This window comes from Oncorhynchus tshawytscha, linkage group LG11 (assembly GCF_018296145.1).
Source record: "Oncorhynchus tshawytscha isolate Ot180627B linkage group LG11, Otsh_v2.0, whole genome shotgun sequence".
Classification (NCBI taxonomy): Eukaryota; Metazoa; Chordata; class Actinopteri; order Salmoniformes; family Salmonidae; genus Oncorhynchus; species Oncorhynchus tshawytscha.
The window spans coordinates 46551402-46571561 of record NC_056439.1 but is presented as its reverse complement, the minus strand read 5'-3'; the positions used below and the strand labels follow the sequence as shown (position 1 = coordinate 46571561).

The following is a 20160-nucleotide window of genomic DNA, read 5'->3' as shown; positions in this document are numbered from 1 at the left end:
AGCATCCTGAGGTTGAAGATGCGCTGTTGCGCCTTCTTCGCCACACTGTCTGTGTGGGTGGACCATTTCAGATTGTCAGTGATGTGTACACTGAGGAACTTAACTTTCCACCTTCTCCACTACTGTCCCGTCGATGTGGATAGGGGGGTGCCCCCTCTGCTGTTTCCTGACGTTCACGATCATCTCCTTTGTTTTGTTTATGTTGAGTGGGGGGTTATTTTCCTGACACCACACTCCCAGAGCCCTCACCTCCTCCCTGTAGGCCGTCTCGTCGTTGTTGGTAATCAAGCCTACCACTGTTGTGTCATCTGCAAACTTGATGATTGAGTTGGCGGCATGCATGGCCACGCAGTCATGGGTGAACAAGGGAGTAAAAGAAGGGGCTGAGCACGTACCCTTGTGGGGCCCCAGTATTGAGGATCAGCGGAGTGTCGATGTTGTTTCCTACCTTCACCACCTGGGGGTGGCCCATCAGGAAGTCCAGGAGCCAATTGCACAGGGCGGGGTTCAGACCCAGGGCCTCGAGCTTAGTGATGAGCTTGGAGTTTACTGTGGTGTGAAATGCTGAGCTGTAGTCAATGAACAGCATTCTTACATAGGTATTCCTCTTGTCCAGATGGGATAGGGCAGTGTGCAGTGCAATGGTGATCGCGTCGTCTGTGGACCTATTGGGGCGGTATGCAAACTGAAGTGGGTCTAAGGTGTCAGGTAAAGGTAGAGATATGATCCTTGACTAGTATCTCAAAGCACTTCATGATGACAGAAGTGAGTGCCATGGGGCGATAGTCATGTAGTTCAGTTACCTTTGTTCCTGTACCCAAGATTGCAATGGTGGCCATCTTGACGCATGTGGGGATAACAAGAGAGCCTCGGTAATACAAAGGAAAAACCCTGCAGATGGATATGTCCATTTCCATATGTATGGCTTGAGAATGCATTGTTTTGACAAGCCATTGGGCCTGATGCTGATGATATATCATACCTGGCTTACACACACACTGCCTGTCTTTCACCTCTCTGCTTGCTCTACTGATGTGCCACAGGAGGTGGTCTTTCTTTTATTTAGAGCACTAAGAACACATTCTAGACAAATCTGTTCAATGTTCATGTGTAATTTAAAACCAATTTACAACAAGTACGCATCTAAACAAACCCATTTAATGTTCATTCATATTCATTCCATTTAATTTCTCTCACACTTCAGATGACAAGATCTAAAATAGCAGTTTTTTTCCCTCTGGTTGAGTTTATTGCTCTGGGTGTCAGGCCAGGCTGTTTCACAGTAAGATAGGACTTTCATTATTTACACTGACTAGGCCTGACTACATAACTTCCATTAAGGTAGTTAGGTGAGGTATTGGTTACAAAATACAGTATTTATAGCCTTTTATTATTGTTATAGAGGCCAGGAAGAATGCCAGAGAACTTCACATGTAGTAGTTCCAATGACCATCCCCCTTGTCGCTCCCATAGGTTTGTAGTATATTGCATTGAGCATTTATATATATATTCAATATCACCGCCAGTCCCTCCGTCACGGAGCATTGACTTGGATGGGAATGTCCGTTGTTCGCTTCTATTTCTAGGATTGAGAGTTGGATGTTGTCTTGCGTTGCCTGCAGGTGTTCTTGGTGCGGAAGGTGACGCCTCCCGACGACAACGAGCTATATGCTATGAAGGTCCTGAGAAAAGCCACCCTCAAAGGTACACACACACACACACACACACACACACACACACACACACACACACAGTGGAATAGAGACATATACTATCATGGGAAACGATACTGTAGCTACACATTCATGGGGTGGTAAACATGTTGTGAAGTTTTTGAGGTGGTAAATATGTTGTGAAGTTTTTGAGGTGGTAAATATGTTGTGAAGTTTTTGAGGTGGTAAACACAAGTGTCTCTGAATCCATCCAACGGAACCCACGGTTTCAACACCAGATCTTCAAAGTAAAGACTTGGTCTCACCTCATTTCATTTATTGACATGTCTTTGCGTTCGCTCTATTACTCCACGTGCCATTTTGCCCCCAATGTTTTGATCTTGTCCCAAGGCTCTGATAGTGAGAAGAAATTGGCGTTTGTTTTCAGTTAGTGTGTATCTCGTCTTCCTATATGTGTAGTTGTAGTAGACCACACCGCTAGCTAGCAGTCGGTCTGTCGCTCCCCACCCTGTCAACACTAGATGTAAACACCTTGACAGTTTAATTATCAATGAGAACAGATTGTCTCACAGATTACAACTCACTGCCATTGTGCGCTGAAAATCTGCCTAATCGTTCAACAAGAATGTCTGTTCACATTTTCATTTTTCATATTTTCATTGTATTATCAAAATATTTCAAGGATTGATTATTTGGTGTTTTTGCTTTTGACTGAATTCTCAAATACTATATCCATTGAGTGAGATTTAAATATTTTTGCTGACACTGACAGTTTTTAGCATTTTGTTTGTTATGTCTTAGCCATGGACTCCCTGTTCCAAACCCATCTGTTACCAAGCTAATGTGGTAGCATTTGTTTTGCGTGAACCTTCTGACGGCTCTGAAATGGTGCGATCCTTTCCCCACAGTGAGAGACCGGGTGAGGACCAAGATGGAGAGAGATATCCTGGCAGATGTCAACCACCCCTTCGTGGTCAAACTCCACTATGGTGAGTTCACAACCAGACCTTTGTTCAGGTAACATGGTGAAGGAACACAGGGCTGGTGGTGACAACACTGTGTCACATAGCGATAACCATGACCCTGTGGTCATAGTGGGCAGTGCCCTCCATGTTTTATACGATGAATGGGAACAGCTTTGGGTGGTCTAGCTTTGCCTGACATTTTTATGCAAATGATATAGCACTGGATATACACTTGTGCTAGCCCATTAAGTTTGTGTGTGTGTGTGTGTGTGTGTGTGTGTGTCTGTCTAGCATTTCAGACAGAAGGAAAGCTCTACCTGATCCTGGACTTTCTGAGAGGAGGAGATCTCTTCACCAGACTGTCTAAAGAGGTGGACCTCAAGGACCTATGTTCCAGGAAAATAGATCTAATGTGACATCTTATGTGTCATGGTTATTATAACCTCTCTGCATTATATTTTGTGTGTGTGGTATCCAGGTGATGTTCACAGAGGAGGATGTGAAGTTCTACCTCGCAGAGTTGGCTCTGGGCCTGGACCACCTGCATAGCCTGGGCATCATCTACAGAGACCTCAAACCTGAGAAGTAGGTGGCACCTCAGCGGAAGGCAGCTAGTCCTAGCTAGCCTAGCATAGCATCACACATCGTAGCATTGCCTTCCTACAACAATAATATATGCCATTTAGCAGACACTTTTATCCAAAGCAACTTGGTCATGTGTGCATATATTTTACATATCAGTAGCCCCAGTGAGAATTGAACCCACGATCCTGGTGTTGAAATCGCCATGCTCTACCAACTGAGCTAGAGGACCGCATGCTAGTGCTGTACTATGCTATGTTAGTGTAGCCCCAACCCACAAATGCTTTTTCTTCTAAAATGACTGGAACCTTGAGATTCAATGTGCTTCTCTGTTAGAAGAGAGAGCTATGTGTATATACAGTTGAAGTCGGAAGTTTACATACACCTTAGTCAAATACATTTAAACTCAGTTTTTCACAATTCCTGACATTTAATCCTCGTAAAAATGCCCCGTTTTAGGTCAGTTAGGATCACCAGTTTATTTTAAGAATGTGAAATGTCAGAATAATAGTAGAGAGAATGATTTATTTCAGCTCTTATTTCTTTTGTCACATTTCCCAGTGGGTCAGAAGTTTACACACACTCCGTTAGTATTTGGTAGCATTGCCTTTAAATTGTTAAACTTGGGTCAAACGTTTTGGGTAGCCTTCCATAAGCTTCCCACAATAAGTTGGGTGTATTTTGGCCCATTCCTCCTGACAGAGCTGGTGTAACTGAGTCAGGTTTGTAGGCCTCCTTGCTCGTACACACTTTTTCAGTTCTGCCCACAGAGTTTCTATAGGATTGAGGTCAGTGCTTTGTGATGGCCACTCCAATACCTTGACTTTCTTGTCCTTAAGCCATTTTACCACAACTTTGGAAGTATGCTTGGGGTCATTGTCCATTTGCGACCAAGATTTAACTTCCTGACTGATGTCTTGAAATGTTGCTTCAATATATCCACATAATGTTCCTCCCTCATGATGGCATCTATTTTGTGAAGTGCACCAGTCCCTCCTGCAGCAAAGCACTCCCACAACATGATGCTGCACTTCACAAAATAGATGGCACAATCTTTGCTTCACGGTTGGGATGGTGTTCTTCGGCTTGCAAGCCTCTCTTTTTTCCTCCAAACATAACGATGGTCATTATGGCCAAACCGTTCTATTTTGTTTCATCAGACCAGAAGACATTTCTCCTAAAAGTACAATCTTTGTCCCCATCGTAGTCTGGCTTTTTATGGCGGTTTTGGAGCAGTGGCTTCTTCCTTGCTGAGCGGCCTTCAGGTTATGTCGCTATTTGACTTGTTTTACTGTGTATATAGATACTTTTGTACCTGTTTCCTCCAGCATCTTCATAAGGTCCTTTGCTGTTCTGTGATTGAATTGCACTTTTCACACCAAAGTACGTTCATCTCTTGGAGACAGAACACATCTCCTTCCAGCTGCGTGGTCCCATGGTGTTTATACTTGCGTACTATTGTTTGTACAGATGAACGTGGTACCTTCAGGCGTTTGGAAATTGTTCCCAAGGATGAACCAGACTTGTGGAGGTCTACAATTTTTTTTCTGGGGTCTAGGCTGATTTCTTTTGATTTTCCCATGATGTCAAGCAAAGAGGCACTGAGTTTGAAGGTAGGCCTTGAAATACATCCACAGGTACACCTCCAATTGACTCAAATGATGTCAATTAGCCTATCAGAAGCTTCTAAAGCCATGACATTTTCTGGAGTTTTCCAAGCTGTTTAAAGGCACAGTCAACTTAGTGCATGAAACCTCTGACCCCCTGGAATTGTGATACAGTGAAATAATTTGTCTGTAAACAATTGTTGGGAAAATGACTTGTGTCATGCACAAATTAGATGTCCTAACTGACTTGCCAAAACTATAGTTTGTTCACAAGACATTTGTGGAGTGGTTGAAAAATGACTTTTAATGACTCCAACATAAGTGTATGTAAACTTCTGACTTCAACTGTACGTATTCAAGGCCCCTTAATCCACATTTTTAGAAACTGGCAAATTTCACTGCAGTGTAATTGATTGTCCTCTCAGTTTTGATGGGGGTCATTTATGTTATCAACAATCATCATGTCTGGTCATGAGTACTGGAGTCTTAACATGACATATGGATACTAGAGAATGAGAGCCTTGCCTGAGTGCACAAACCAATTACATAAATGTTATTATGTGTGTGTCATATACATTTCTGATACTGTGAATTAACTTGATTAGGGCTGCGCTTTTACTATTACATTTTCATATTTGTGAAGGAAAGAGGGGGAGGACGAGGGCTACTATACAAAATAAAAAATGGAGTCTACAGGTTTTTGAAATATTCTACCCTCATAATGCCAAGTATTTTGCAATCTGTTTGTGACACAACGCGGAGACAAACTCTCTATTACTGATATAACGCCTGGCAACTCTCTATTACTGATATAATGTCTGGCAACTCTCTATTCTGTTGTAGCATTCTACTGGATGAAGAGGGCCATATAAAACTCACAGGTAGGACACACACAGACACTACCCCCCCAATATACACGGAGTATACCAAATATAAGGAGAACCTTCCTAATATTGAGTTACCCCCGCCCTCAGAACCGCCTCAATTCGTCGGGGCATGGACTACTAGGTGTGGAAAGCATTCCACAGGGATGCTGGTCCATGTTGACTCTAATGCTTCCCACAGTTGTCTAGGTTGTCTTTGGGTGGTGGACCATTCTTTAACACACGGGAATCTGTTAAGCGTGAAAAACGCAGTTCTTCACACAAACTGGTACACACGGCATCTACTACTATACTACTTAATATTTTGTGTTGCCCATTAATAACCCTCTGAATGGCACACATATACAATCCATTTCTGTTGGCTCAAGGTCTAAATGATGTAACCTGTACTCCACTTCATCTACACTGATTGAAGTTGATTTTAACAAGTGACCTCAACAAGGAATCAACCAATTACATGTGTTTTATAAAGCCTTTTTGTACATTAGCTGATGTCACAAAGTGCTTATTGGCTGATGTCACAAAGTGCTTACACAGAAGTCTATACAGTGGCAAGAAAAAGTATGTGAAATCTTTGGAAATACCTGGATTTCTGCATAAATTGGTCATAAAATGTGATCTGATCTTCATCTAGGTCACAACAACAGACAAACACAGTCTGCTTAAACTAGTAACACACAAACAATTATGTTTTCATGTCTTTATTGAACGCACCGTGAAAACATTCTCAGTGCAGGGTGGATTTTTAGACCATTCCTCTTTACAAAACTGTTTCAGTTTAGCAATATTCTTGGGATGTCTGGTGTGAACTGCTTTCTTGAGTTCATGCCACAGCATCTGTCGGTTGAGGTCAGGACTGACTGGGCCACTCCAGAAAGCGTATTGTCTTCTGTTGAAGCCATTCTGTTAATTTACTTTTGAGTTTTGGGTCGTTGAGCTTCAATTGGCGGACAGCCTGACATTCGATAGCAAGCTGTCCAGGCCCAGATGCCGCAAAGCAGCCCCAAACCATGATGCTCCTTCCACCATACTTTAAAGTTGGGATGAGGTTTTGATGTTGGTGTGCTGTGCCTTTTTCTTCTCCACACATAGTGTTGTGTTCCTTCCAAACAACTCAACTGTAGTTTCTTCTGTCCACAGAATATTTTGCCAGTAGCGCTGTGGAACATCCAGGTGCACTTTTGCAAACTTCAGACATGCAGCAATGTTTTTTTTGGACAGCAGTGGCTTCTTCCGTGGTGTCATCCCATGAACACCGTTCTTGTTTCGCATTTTACATATCGTGGACTCGTCAACAGAGATGTTACACATATCTCTCTGGAACATGCTGTCTTTAGCTGACACTCTAGGATTCTTAACTTCAGTGAGCAGTGTTGCAGTCATCTTTGCAGGACGACCACTCCTAGGGAGAGTAGCAACAGTGGTGAACATTCTCCATTTATAGACAATTGTCTTACCGTGGACTGATGGACATCAAGGCTTTTAGAGATACTTTTGTAACCCTTTCCAGCTTTTCTACCACAATTCTTAATGTTAGATCTTCTGATATGTCTTTTGTTTCGAAACATGGTTCACATCAGGCAATGCTTCTTGTGAATAGCAAACTCAAATTTTGTGAGTTTTTTTTAAATTATAGGGCAAGACTGCTCTAACCAACATCTCCAATCTCGTCTCATTGATTGGACTCCAGGTTAGATGACTCCTGACTCCAATTAGCTTTTGAAGAAGTCATTAGCCTAGGGGTTTAGATACTTTTCTCAACCTACACTGAATGTTTAAATGATGTATTCAATATAGACAAGAAAAATACAATGTGTGTTATTGTTTAAGCACACTGTTTGTCTATTGTTGTGATTTAGATGAATAACACATTTGATGACCAATTTATGCAGAAATCCAGGTAATTCCAAATGGTTCACATACTTTCTCTTGCCACTGTATACACCACAGAGGGTACTAGGACCCTGGGGGTACGTGGTCTGTCCACAGAGGGTACTAGGATCCTGGGGGTACGTGGTCTGTCCACAGAGGGTACTAGGACCCTGGGGGTATGAGTTCTTGAGAAGACTCATGAGACCATAGCCTACTGGTAAAACATTAACATTAAACATTGACATTAACCCCACACACACACACACACACACACACACACACACACACACACACATCCCTCTCTCACCTCCCCACACACACACACATCCCTCTGCCTCACCCCCCCCACACACACACACATCCCTCTGCCTGTTCCACTTGGCCTCCCCATTAGTCAGTGAGTCGGCACCACTCTTATCTGTTCCTGTGTAGATAACTGCTCTATGCATGGACCTGTAGAGCAGTGGTTCCCAACCAGGGGTACTAGGGCCCTGGGGGGTGTGGTCTGTTCACAGAGGGTACTAGGACCCTGGGGGTATGAGTTCTTGAGAAGACTCATGAGACCATAGCCTACTGGTAAAATGCAAATGTGGGGGTGCTTTAGGGGTACTCCGGCCAAAACAAAATTCAGTTGGTGGTACACTAACCGAAAAACAAGTACTGATTATAGAGCATGACCCTGAAATTAATAAAGTTTCTCCTGCATCTTATCTACCCTGTAATCACTCTCCTCTCGTCTGTTTACCTTGTTGGCGTGCATACACACACACACACACACCACAGGTGACCTTAAAAATATCCCGGTGTGGTGTATTTCCTTCACATGGAGCATTTGAATGATAAGGCCTTAGAATACCTGAAGAGTCATCGTGGCATCAGAACTCTAGGGCTTTGTCTGAAATGGCATACTCTTCCCTAAAATATAGTGCACTCCTTTTGACCAGGGCCCTCTAGAATTACCCACCATAGGGAATAGGTTACCACTGCAGACCTAGCCTGGGCCCTAATTGTCGTCTACAGACTAGTTATTATAGTCAAACTCCTGGCCATTTCCATAAAGCATAGTGTTAATGTCCTTTTTTCCCTCTGTCTCGTGTGTACTCGTGTGTTTATGGTAGTACAGGTAATTGGATAGTAACTGACTTGTGGTGTCTTCTCCCTAGATTTTGGCTTGTGTAAGGAGGCTGTTGACCAAGAGAAGAAGGCCTACTCCTTCTGTGGTACGGTGGAATACATGGCGCCAGAGGTGGTGAACAGGCAGGGCCACATACAGAGCGCCGACTGGTGGTCGTTTGGGGTACTGATGGTGAGGCATGTCGTTTGGGTCATATTCATTAGTGCACTACTGTGAACTTGGTAAAACGTATTGCAACTGAAAACAAATATAAATGTTAGTTATTGGACACATTTAGGTAGTTTCTCCCAGTTTCAGTCTGTTTTCTTCCGTTTGGTGCCTAATGAACACAACCCTCTCAATACAAACATTCAAACAGACATGAGTATGATGTGTGTTTGCTTTAGAGCTCTAGAATTGAATTGAAAGGTGTTTTTTTTTTTTTTTAAAGCTGGTGGTTGTATTTGTTTGACAGTTTGAAATGCTGACCGGATCGCTTCCATTCCAAGGGAAGGACCGCAAAGAGACCATGAACCTCATCCTCAAGTAAGTAGAGGCTGTCACAGAATAGGTCACTCCTTTTGATAAGCCATATAAACTCAGCAAAAAAAGAAGTCCTTTTTTCAGGACCCTGTCTTACAAAGATAATTTGTAAAAATCCAATTAATTTCACAGATCTTCATTATAAAGGATTTAAACACTGTTTCCCATGCTTGTTCAATGAACCATAAACAATTAATGAACATGCACCTGTGGAACGGTCGTTAAGACACTAACAGCTTATAGACCGTAGGCAATTGAAGTCAGTTATGAAAACTTAGGACACTAAAGATGCCTTTCTACTGACTCTGAAAAACACCAAAAGAAAGATGCTCAGGGTCCCTGCTCATTTGTGTGAACGTGCCTTAGGCATGCTGCAAGGAGGCATGAGGACTGCAGATGTGGCCAGGGCAATAAATTGCAATGCCCGTACTGTGAGACTCCTAAGACAGCGCTACAGGGAGACAGGACGGACAGCTGATCGTCTTCGCAGTTGCAGACCACGTGTAACAACACACCTGCACAGGATCGGTACATCTGAACATCACACCTGCGGGACAGGTACAGGATGGCAACAACTGCCCGACTTACACAAGGAATGCACAATCCCTCCATCAGTGCTCAGACTGTCCGCAATAGACAGAGAGGCTGGACTGAGGGCTTGTAGGCCTGTTGTAAGGCAGGTCCTCACCAAACATCACCAGCAACAATGTCGCCTATGGGCACAAACCCACCGTTGCTGGACCAGACAGGACTGGGAAAAAGTGCTCTTCACTGACGAGTCATGGTTTTATCTCACCAGGGGTGATGATCTGTCCTCTGGAGCGGGATCCATTTGGAGGTGGAGGGTCTGTCATGGTCTGGGGAAGTGTGTCACAGCATCATCGGACTGAGCTTGTTGTCATTGCTGGCAATGTCAACACTGCGTTACAGGGAAGACATCCTCCTCCCTCATGTTGTACACTTCCTGCAGGCTCATCCTGACATGACCCTCCAGCATGACAACGCTGTGTGTTACAGGGAAGACATCCTCCTCCCTCATGTGGTTCCCTTCCTGCAGGCGCATCCTGACATGACCCTCCAGCGTGACAATGCCACCAGCCATACTGCTCATTCTGTGCATGATTTCCTGCATGACAGGAATGTCAGTGTTCTGCCATGGCCAGCGAAGAGCCCGGATCTCAACCCCGTTGAGCAGGTCTGGGACCTGTTGGATCTGACGGTGAGGGCTAGGGACACTCCCCAGAAATGTCCAGAAACTTGCAGGTGCCTTGGTGGAAGAGTGGGGTGACATCTCACAGCAAGAACTGGCAAACCTGGTATAGTCCATGAGGAGGAGATGCACTGCAGTACTTAATGCTTAATGCTGTTGACCACACCAGATACTGACTGTTACTTTTGAATTTGACCCCCTCTTTGTTCAGGCACATTATTCCATTTCTGTTAGTCACATGTCTGTTGAACTTGTTCAGTTTGTCTGTTGTTGAATCTTATGTTCATATAAATATTTACACATGTTAAGTTTGCTGAAAATGTACGCAGTTGACAGTGCAGGGACGTTTCTTTTTTTGCTGAGTTTTTATAATTCAACACTATATAGGGAATAGGGTTCCTTTGCAGAACCACACTGAGCCAACAATCACTAGCTAGAGTGTCTGTAATTATTACCAGAGCAGTACTATTTATTTAGCCCGACTAAACCAGCCTGAATGCTGCGTTCAAGGAAACCGTGGTGAACGTTCAGCAGTGTTCAGTCTGGATTAACCAGGCTGCTATTTTATAAAACTTCTGGATGTAACAATGTCTCCCTCTGCAGGGCCAGATTGGGAATGCCCCAATTCCTCAGTACAGAGGCCCAGAGTCTTCTCCGAGCTCTGTTCAAGAGGAACCCCATCAACAGAATGGGTGAGTACTTACCCACTAGTGACAAGCTAATTACAGTGGTTACTCCACTAGGAGAGTAATTACTGTGGTATAATAAGACTGATTTGATATTAAAGGAAAATCTGCATTTGGTACATCCAGTTGTAGACGTATAAATTACGGATATGTATTGAATTAAATGTATTTTGGGTAACAGACACATATAACAAAATCTACCATGTGGACCCAGAGGATATCACTTGAAAGTATTCATTAAAATGCTTGTTTTCAACGTGTTCCTCAGCGGTTAAAACAATAACACGCATGATTAAAAGGCAAGACAAAATTACAAACAACCATAAATACATTAATTTATATTGACAACATAAAAAGTGGAACTATTCACTGCATAACCTTAAAAATCAACCATATTAATTTCACATCTTCCTGATCCTTCAAATAAATGCAACTAACCAGCAGTAGGGAGCAGTGGAGTCTCAGACAAACTTGTCCAAATGAAAACAGTTTCCTGCTTTTTAAAACTATTTAACTTTTTTCTTTGATCTCCAAGGGGAGGATATTCCATAGACAAGTGCCTGTATAGAAAAACATGCTCCTCGCAGTACTGTTTACTCTGATTTGACAAGACACAACACTAACTCTGGTATTGTAACTGTGGTGGTTATAGACCACATCCATGTGTTTTTTCATATAACCTGGGGCACGATCATTTAAGTTATCAAGCAAATTATTAAGTTTAAGTTTGTCCGTGTAACTATTGATTCTTGAAGAATATAACTTATAAATGCCTCATGAGTTTAGTTCAACTGTCGTACCCAATCAGAACTGAAAATATAAGCTTGTTGTATTTAACAAATATAAACATGGTTAAAACTACATTATAAAACCTATATTGATATTGTGAATGGTCACTCCATGCATCCATAGATCTGTTTATGAATTTGCCAGGCTGGCGGGAAGAACGCATTGCTTCAACTGCTGATTGCCGCTTTAAGCATAGAGCTGGTGATGTATGCAGTCATCCATACTAATAGTGTGATTGTGTGGACAGGGTCTGGGACGGATGGTGCAGAGGAGATCAAACGCCACACGTTCTTCTCCACCATCGACTGGAACGTGAGTGGGGCCTCCCCTCTAGCACTCATCGCACACTCATAGTGTCGTCCTATCAGGACTCATTATCAATCTCATTATCCAATTAGCATTTTTAAATGAATATTTTCATATGCTACGGGCAATTGTCAAGTCTCCATTATTTGAAACCTTTTCAGAAACTATTTTAACGCTTTCAGAAACTGTTCCGGCGAGAGATCCCACCCCCATTCAAGCCGGCGGTGGCCCGACCAGACGACACCTTCTACTTCGACTCGGAGTTCACCTCCCGCACACCCAAAGGTAAGAGGTCAAAGTTGACAAGAGTAACTTGTCCTAGCGTGACAAGACAGACCAGGGCTGACAATCTAAGTGTGTATGAAGTTGTGTTCTTGCTCTGATTCCCACAGACTCCCCAGGTGTTCCACCCAGTGCCGGAGCCCATCAGCTCTTCCGGGGCTTCAGCTTCGTCGCCCCGGCCATGCTGGATGAGGAGGGGGCCAAGGAGCCGGCCAAGCCCACACCACACCCAGTGGTCCAGGTCAGCAGTCCATCACAGATGGGAAATGCCTACTATTAATATATAATTATAATATATGCTATTTAGCAGGCGCGTTCTCATTTCTTATATTAATTTCTATAAAAAACTATATCATATAGACAGTGAGAAGACAGAGATCTATCTAACAGCCAGATGGTTCCCTCCCCAGGATTTTGTCTTTTGTTGGCGTTTTGAAGGAGGGAATGCGCTTTCACTCTCTGACCACTAGATGGACATATTTCTCCATCCTACAACACTGTGTCAGTCAGTATAATGTAATGACAGTGAAAGCCATACTTACTTAGGGCAGATAAGTCTCAGGTTTAATTGCTTGATGATTTTACACTGCACATGTTGTTGAGGAGTAAACCTCTAATCCAGTTGAATTGCTTGGTCTAATACCATTAGTAAGGATGGATGATGTGCTTGATTTTACCTCTAATGTTTTCTGTGCTTTACCACAACTGTGTATGTATGTATGTGTGTATGTATGTGTGTGTGTGTGTGTGTGTGTGTGTGTCATAATAGAAGAAAGTATAATATTAAAATACATTGGTTGTTGTAGACTGTAGTTCAAGCACTATACCATAGGTGTGTGTGTGTGGTTCATACAGCAACTCCATGGAAAGAACGTGTTGTTCAGCGATGGCTACATGTTGAAGGAGGACATCGGCATGGGCTCTTTCTCCGTTTGCAAGCGCTGTATCCACAAAGCCACCAACACCGAGTACGCCGCCAAGGTCAGAACACACACTGTAACCTCCCTCTCTGGGTTGTCACTCTCCCAAGAACCCCAAGTTCTTATCCATCCACCTTGTGGGCTGCTGAATCTGTTCCAAACCTGTAGTTGGACATGACTATTCATTTTTTTGATGGTCTTTTTGGAGAGTGCCGTTCTAGTCATTTGTCATCTCTCAAATGGTCTCCTAATGGAGGATTTATAATATTGTGTTATTGTCAGGTGATTGACAAGACCATGACAGACCCCTCAGAGGAAATTGAGATCCTGTTGAGATACGGCCAGCACCCCAACATCATCACCCTGAAAGACGTGAGTACACGCACCCACACACACACACACACACACACACACACACACACACACACACACACACACCCTGAGCCATCCATCATGTGTTCTCTCCATCTGTCAGGTGTATGACAATGGGAAGCAGGTGTATCTGGTGACAGAGCTGATGAGAGGTGGGGAGCTGCTGGACCGGATCCTCAAACAGAAGATCTTCTCTGAGCGAGAAGCCAGCTCCGTGCTCCACACCATCACCAAGACTGTAGAATACCTCCACGCACAGGGGGTGAGACACTCATCTACACACTGTAACAGACTGGTCACTATGGACTTAAACAGTAGTTTGATATTCCTCCTTATTCTTAGTATGTTGTTTTTTTTCCTCCCTTTTTCTCTGTGTTCTAATATTCATTCTTTAAAATATATAGTACCAGTCATACATTTGGACACCTAATCATTCAAGGGTTTTAATTTATTTTGTACTATTTTCTACATTGTACAATAATAGTGAAGACATCACAACTATGAAATAACAACTATGGAATCATTTAGTAACCAAAAAAGTATTTCATATTTGAGATTCTTCAAAGTAGCCACACTTTGCCTTGATGACAGCTTTGCACACTCTTGGCATTCTCTCAACCAGTTTCACCTGGAATGCTTGAAGGAGATCCCACATATGCTGAGTGGCTTTTCCTTCACTCTGCAGTCCAACTCATCCCAAATAATCTCATTTGGGTTGAGGTCGGGTGATTGTGGAGGCCAGGTTATCTGATGCAGCACTCTATCACTCTTCTTCTTGGTCAAATAGCCCTTACACAGCGTGGAAGTGTGTTGGGTCATTGTCCTGTTGAAAAACAGATGATCGTCCCGCTAAACCCAAACCAGATGGGATTGTGTATCGCTGCAGAATGTTGTGGTAGCCATGCTTTTTAAGTGTTCCTTGAATTCTAAATAAATCACTAACGGTGTCAACAGCAAAGCGCCATCACGCCACCTCCATGCTTCACGGTGGGAATCACACATACGGAGATCATCCGTTCACCCATTCTGCGTCTCACAAAGACACGTTTTAGGTTTTAACCAAAAATCTCAAATTTGAACTCATCAGACCAAAGAACAGATTTCCACTGGTCTAATGTCCATTGTTTGTGTTTCTTGGCCCAAACAAGTCTCTTCTTCTTATAGGTGTCTTTTAGTAGTGGTTTCTTAGCAGCAATTTGAGCATGAAGTCCTGCTTCACACAGTCTCCTCTGAACAGTTGATATTGAGAGGTCTGTTACTTGAACTCTATGAATTATTTATTTGGGCTGAAATTTCTGAGGCTGGTAACTAATGAACTTATCCTCTGCAGCAGAGGTAACTCTGGGTTTTTCTTTCCTGTGGCGGTCCTCATGAGAGCCAGTTTCATCATAGCGCTTGATGGTTTTTAACACTTTTTTTGGGGTACTACATGATTCCATATGTGTATATTTCATAGTTGATGTCTTTGCTATTATTCTACAACGTAGAAAAATAAAAATAAAGAAAAACCCTTGAGTGGGTGTGTCCAAACTTTTGACTGCTACGGTGTGTGTATATATATATATCTCTAAGTGAGCAGTTGAAGTAGATTATTTTTGCATTCACATTTAATCTTTACTAATTAATAAATTCTCTCATCCTGTCCTCTCTGCTATACTGTCCTAACCCTCCTCTCTTCTTCCCCTACCCCCTCCTCTCTTCTCTTCTCCCCCTACCCCCCCTACCCCTCCTCTCTTCCTCCCCTACCCCCTCCTCTCTTCCTCCCCTACCCCTCCCCTTCCTCCCCTACCCCTCTCTCTTCCCCCTACCCCTCCTTCTTCTTCCTCCCCCCTACCCCCTCCTCTCTCTTCCCCTCCCCTACCCCCCCCTCCTCTCTTCCTCCCCTACCCCCTCCTCTCTTCCTCCCCTACCCCTCTCCTCCCCTTCCTCCCCCTACCCCCCCTCCCCCTCCTCTTCCTCCCCTACCCCTCCCCTACCCCCTCCTCTTCCTCCCCTACCCCCTCCTCTCTTCCTCCCCTACCCCCTCCTTTCTCCTCTTTCCTCCCCCCTTCTACTCCTCTCCTCCTCCCCCCTCCTCTCCTCGCTCTTCCTACCCTCTCCTCTTTGCCAGGTTGTCCACAGGGATCTAAAGCCCAGTAACATCCTTTATGTAGATGAGTCGGGGAACTCTGAGTCTATCCGGATCTGTGACTTTGGTTTTGCCAAGCAGCTGAGAGCTGACAACGGCCTGCTCATGACTCCATGCTACACCGCTAACTTTGTAGCCCCGGAGGTAAGGCCTGTGAGAGTGTGTTTGTCATTATGATGATGATTAATACATGCATAGCGCATCAATGCCCCCTATCATATGCTATTTGAGGAGTTTTAATAGAAAATAAACCATAGAGGGCAAGATTATTGATCCACCAATATTACATTTTTGGCCGATACGATATCCAATATTTTCCTTGCCAAAAAAACCCCAGATATTTAAAATTTTTGCAGACTTTTTTTAAACATTCTTGTACAGTTAAATAGTTAACACACACACATGGACACAGCATCTCGGTGCAAGAGGTGTCACTAAAGTCCCTGGTTCGAATCCAGGCTGTATCACATCTGGTCATAATTGGGAGTCCCATAGGGCCCAGCGTCGTCCGTGTTTGGCTGCGGTAGGCCGTCATTGTAATTAAGAATTTGTTCTTAACTAACTTGCCTAGTTAAATAAAGGTTACACACACACACTGACCAAAATATATATATATATATTGTTGGCATTTACGTATGTCCCCATTACCAGTAAAACATCATCAAAACCTATTTCTTTCACTTACTTGCTGTGCTGTTTCATCGTTTCATTCTCAACAAGGATTGCATCATACATGTCAAGCAGTGAAGTTTGAGCTCTGTCTGTCGGTGGCCTCATCCTCGGTGTGCACTGTTACTGTGTCCGTTTCCATCTTGTCCAGCTCTGCATGTAACATTTCACCTAAACCCTGTTTCTTGTCTGCATCGAAGTAGCGGCCCTTGTACATAGCATTGAGCATGGTGGCAACACAGTAAAAAGAGAATGCCACCGAATCACTTGTTCACAGCCTGTGTGGGCAGTTTTGTTCCCAGGGCCCACTGTTGTCAAGGGCAACTGTTTCATTCGCCAATGTGGGCCAGTAAAAACGTCCACCTCGTCTGGAAAAGGGGCCATCTTCACTCCATAGAAACTAGTCAGCACTGTCGCACACTAGCTGATAGCTAACTGGTTAGCATAGCATTGACAAAGTCAGAATGGGCATGCGCACTCCACTGTTGTGACAGAATCGGTGGCGTTAGAATTAGGAATTAGAATACGGCCTATTCCGATATGTTCACCAATATATCGTGCATCCTTTTATATAGTGTATGTGCGTGTACACTACCGTTCAAAAGTTTGGGGTCACTTAGAAATGTCCTTGTTTTTGAAAGAAAAGCAAATATTTTGTCAATTTTTAAAATAACATCAAATTGATCAGAAATGGAGTGTAGATGTTGTAGATGACTAAGTTTATCATTGTGAAAGGCTAATTGATGATTAGAAAACCCTTTTGCAATTATTTTAGCACAGCTGAAAACTGTTCTGATTTAAAGAAGAAATAAAACTGGTCTTCTTTAGACTAGTTGAGTATCTGGAGCATCAGAATTTGTGGGTTCGATTACAGGCTCAAAATGGCCAGAAACCAAGACCTTTCTTCTGAAACTCATCAGTCTTTTCTTGTTCTGAGAAATGAAGGCTATTCCATGTGAGAAATTGCCAAGAAACTCTACCCAGAATAGAAAGAGGAGTGGGAGGCCCCGGTGCCCAACTGAGCAACAAGTACATTAGTGTCTGGTTTGAGAAAGATGCCTCACAAGTCCTCAACTGGCAGCTTTATTATCTAGTACATGCAAAACACCGGTCTCAAAGTCGACAGTGAAGAGATGACTCTGGGATGCTGGCCGTCTTGAACCCTGTCTAATATCTCTGTAGAGACCTGAAAATAGCTGTGCAGCAACACTCCCCGTCCAACTTGGCAGAGCTTGAGAGGATCTAAAGAGAATAATGGGAAAGATTCCCCAAATACAGGTGTGCCAAGCTTGTAGCGTCATACCCAAAAAGACTTGACGCTGTAAACGCTGCCAAATGTGCTTCAACAAAGTACAGAATAAAGGGTCTGAATACTTATGTAAATGTGATATTTCAGTTATTTATTTATATACAGTGGGGCAAAAAAGTATTTAGTCAGCCACCAATTGTGCAAGTTCTCCCACTTAAAAAGATGAGAGAGGCCTGTAATTTTCATTATAGGTACACTTCAACTATGACAAACAAAATGAGAAGAAAAAAATCCAGAAAATCACATATTGTAGGATTTTTAAGGAATTTATTTGCAAATTATGGTGGAAAATAAGTATTTGGTCAATAACAAAAGTTTATATCAATACTTTGTCATTGCCAACAAAGTGTATATAAGAGGTCAAACGTTTTCTGTAAGTCTTCACAAGTTTTTCACACACTTGCTGGTATTTTGGCCCATTCCTCCATGCAGATTTCCTCTAGAGCAGTGATGTTTTGGGGCTGTTGCTGGGCAACACGGACTTTCAACTCCCTCCAAAGATTTTCTCTGGGGTTGAGATCTGGAGACTGGCTAGGCCACTCCAGGACCTTGAAATGCTTCTTACGAAGCCACTCCTTCGTTGCCCGGGCGGTGTGTTTGGGATCATTGTTATGCTGAAAGACCCAGCCACGTTTCATCTTCAATGCCCTTGCTGATGGAAGGAGGTTTTCACTCAAAATCTCACAATACATGGCCCCATTCATTCTTTCCTTTACACGGATCAGTCGTCCTGGTCCCTTTGCAGAAAAACAGCCCCAAAGCATGATGTTTCCACCCCCATGCCATAGGTATGGTGTTCTTTGGATGCAACTCAGCATTCTTTGTCCTCCAAACACGACGCGTTACCAAAAAGTTATATTTTGGTTTCATCTGACCATATGACATTCTCCCAATCTTCTTCTGGATCATCCAAATGCTCTCTAGCAAACTTCAGATGGGCCTGGACATGTACTGGCTTAAGCAGGGGGACACGTCTGGCACTGCAGGATTTGAGTCCCTGGCGGCGTAGTGTGTTACTGATGGTAGGCTTTGTTACTTTGGTCCCAGCTCACTGCAGGTCATTCACTAGGTCCCCCTGTGTGGTTCTGGGACTTCTGCTCACCGTTCTTGTGATAATTTTGACCCCACGGGGTGAGATCTTGCATGGAGCCCCAGATCGAGGGAGATTTTCAGTGGTCTTGTATGTCTTCCATTTCCTAATAATTGCTCCCACAGTTGATTTCTTCAAACCAAGCTGCTTACCTATTGCAGATTCAGTCATCCCAGCCTGGTGCAGGTCTACAAGTTTGTTTCTGGTGTCCTTTGACAGCTCTTTGGTCTTGGCCATAGTGGAGTTTGGAGTGTGACTGTTTGAGGTTGTTGGACAGGTGTCTTTTATACTGATAACAAGTTCAAACAGGTGCCATTAATACAGGTAACGAGTGGAGGACAGAGGAGCCTCTTAAAGAAGAAGTTACAGGTCTGTGAGAGCCAGAAATCTTGCTTGTTTGTAGGTGACCAAATACTTATTTTCCACCATAATTTGCAAATAAATTCATAAAAAATCCTACAATGTGATTTTCTGGATTTTTTTTCTTCATCATATTTGAAGTGTACCTATGATGAAAACTACAGGCCTCATCTTTTTAAGTTGGAGAACTTGTACAATTGGTGGCTGACAATACTTTTTTGCCCCACTGTATATATATGTGTGTGTGTATAGTTTCTGAATGCACTGTATGGTCTAGCGATCGATTGGTGGTCTAATTCCACGGGCGAACAATTTCTCTGTTTGTTTAGCATGTTTATTTAGCATGTTTGTTTAGCGTTTGCTACGGGGAATGCTAAACAAACAATGCCATTGAGTAACATGGTAATGTTTTACCCTCAACCCGGTCCATGGCACTGAGATGACACAGTAAATCCCTCCCCTCATTCTTTCTTCAAGATGGACATTTCTGAAATGTATTGAATGTCCTTTCCAAGCTGAAAGAAGGTTCACTGTTTCAAACTTTCACCCGAGGTCTATTTCACCTGTGTCAAAAGAGTATTTGGGCTTTGTTGAGACACATCCGTCTTAAGATAAGTAAATATGTATGCATCAACATGAACATTGCCATATAGATGGTAAAACATGTTTAAAGTCACGGGACCTAGCGTTTTTGATGTTGCAGTGTTCTAATTTCGCGGGAAATAGGAGGAAGCCGCGTCACTGAGGGGACATGTCCGCCCATGAGCTCTGTCCGATAGGGGGCATCGATAGGCTAGTG

At 43.3% G+C, this 20160-nt stretch overlaps 1 protein-coding gene across 5 annotated transcripts in view; it reads left to right on the top strand.

The window, feature by feature from the left end:
* LOC112262077 (ribosomal protein S6 kinase alpha-1) overlaps nt 1–20160 on the top strand; it is a 77524-nt gene that overhangs the window by 55840 nt on the left and 1524 nt on the right. For all 5 annotated transcript variants that reach the window (XM_024437772.2, XM_042330181.1, XM_042330182.1 and 2 more), the window contains 15 exons: nt 1623–1704; nt 2582–2662; nt 2930–3009; nt 3117–3223; nt 5671–5708; nt 8747–8889; nt 9173–9243; nt 11054–11142; nt 12173–12237; nt 12414–12516; nt 12624–12754; nt 13369–13494; nt 13716–13805; nt 13909–14067; nt 15916–16077. In XM_024437772.2, the coding sequence (XP_024293540.2) occupies nt 1623–1704; nt 2582–2662; nt 2930–3009; nt 3117–3223; nt 5671–5708; nt 8747–8889; nt 9173–9243; nt 11054–11142; nt 12173–12237; nt 12414–12516; nt 12624–12754; nt 13369–13494; nt 13716–13805; nt 13909–14067; nt 15916–16077 (1527 nt within the window). The remainder of the gene's footprint in view (nt 1–1622; nt 1705–2581; nt 2663–2929; nt 3010–3116; nt 3224–5670; nt 5709–8746; nt 8890–9172; nt 9244–11053; nt 11143–12172; nt 12238–12413; nt 12517–12623; nt 12755–13368; nt 13495–13715; nt 13806–13908; nt 14068–15915; nt 16078–20160) is intronic.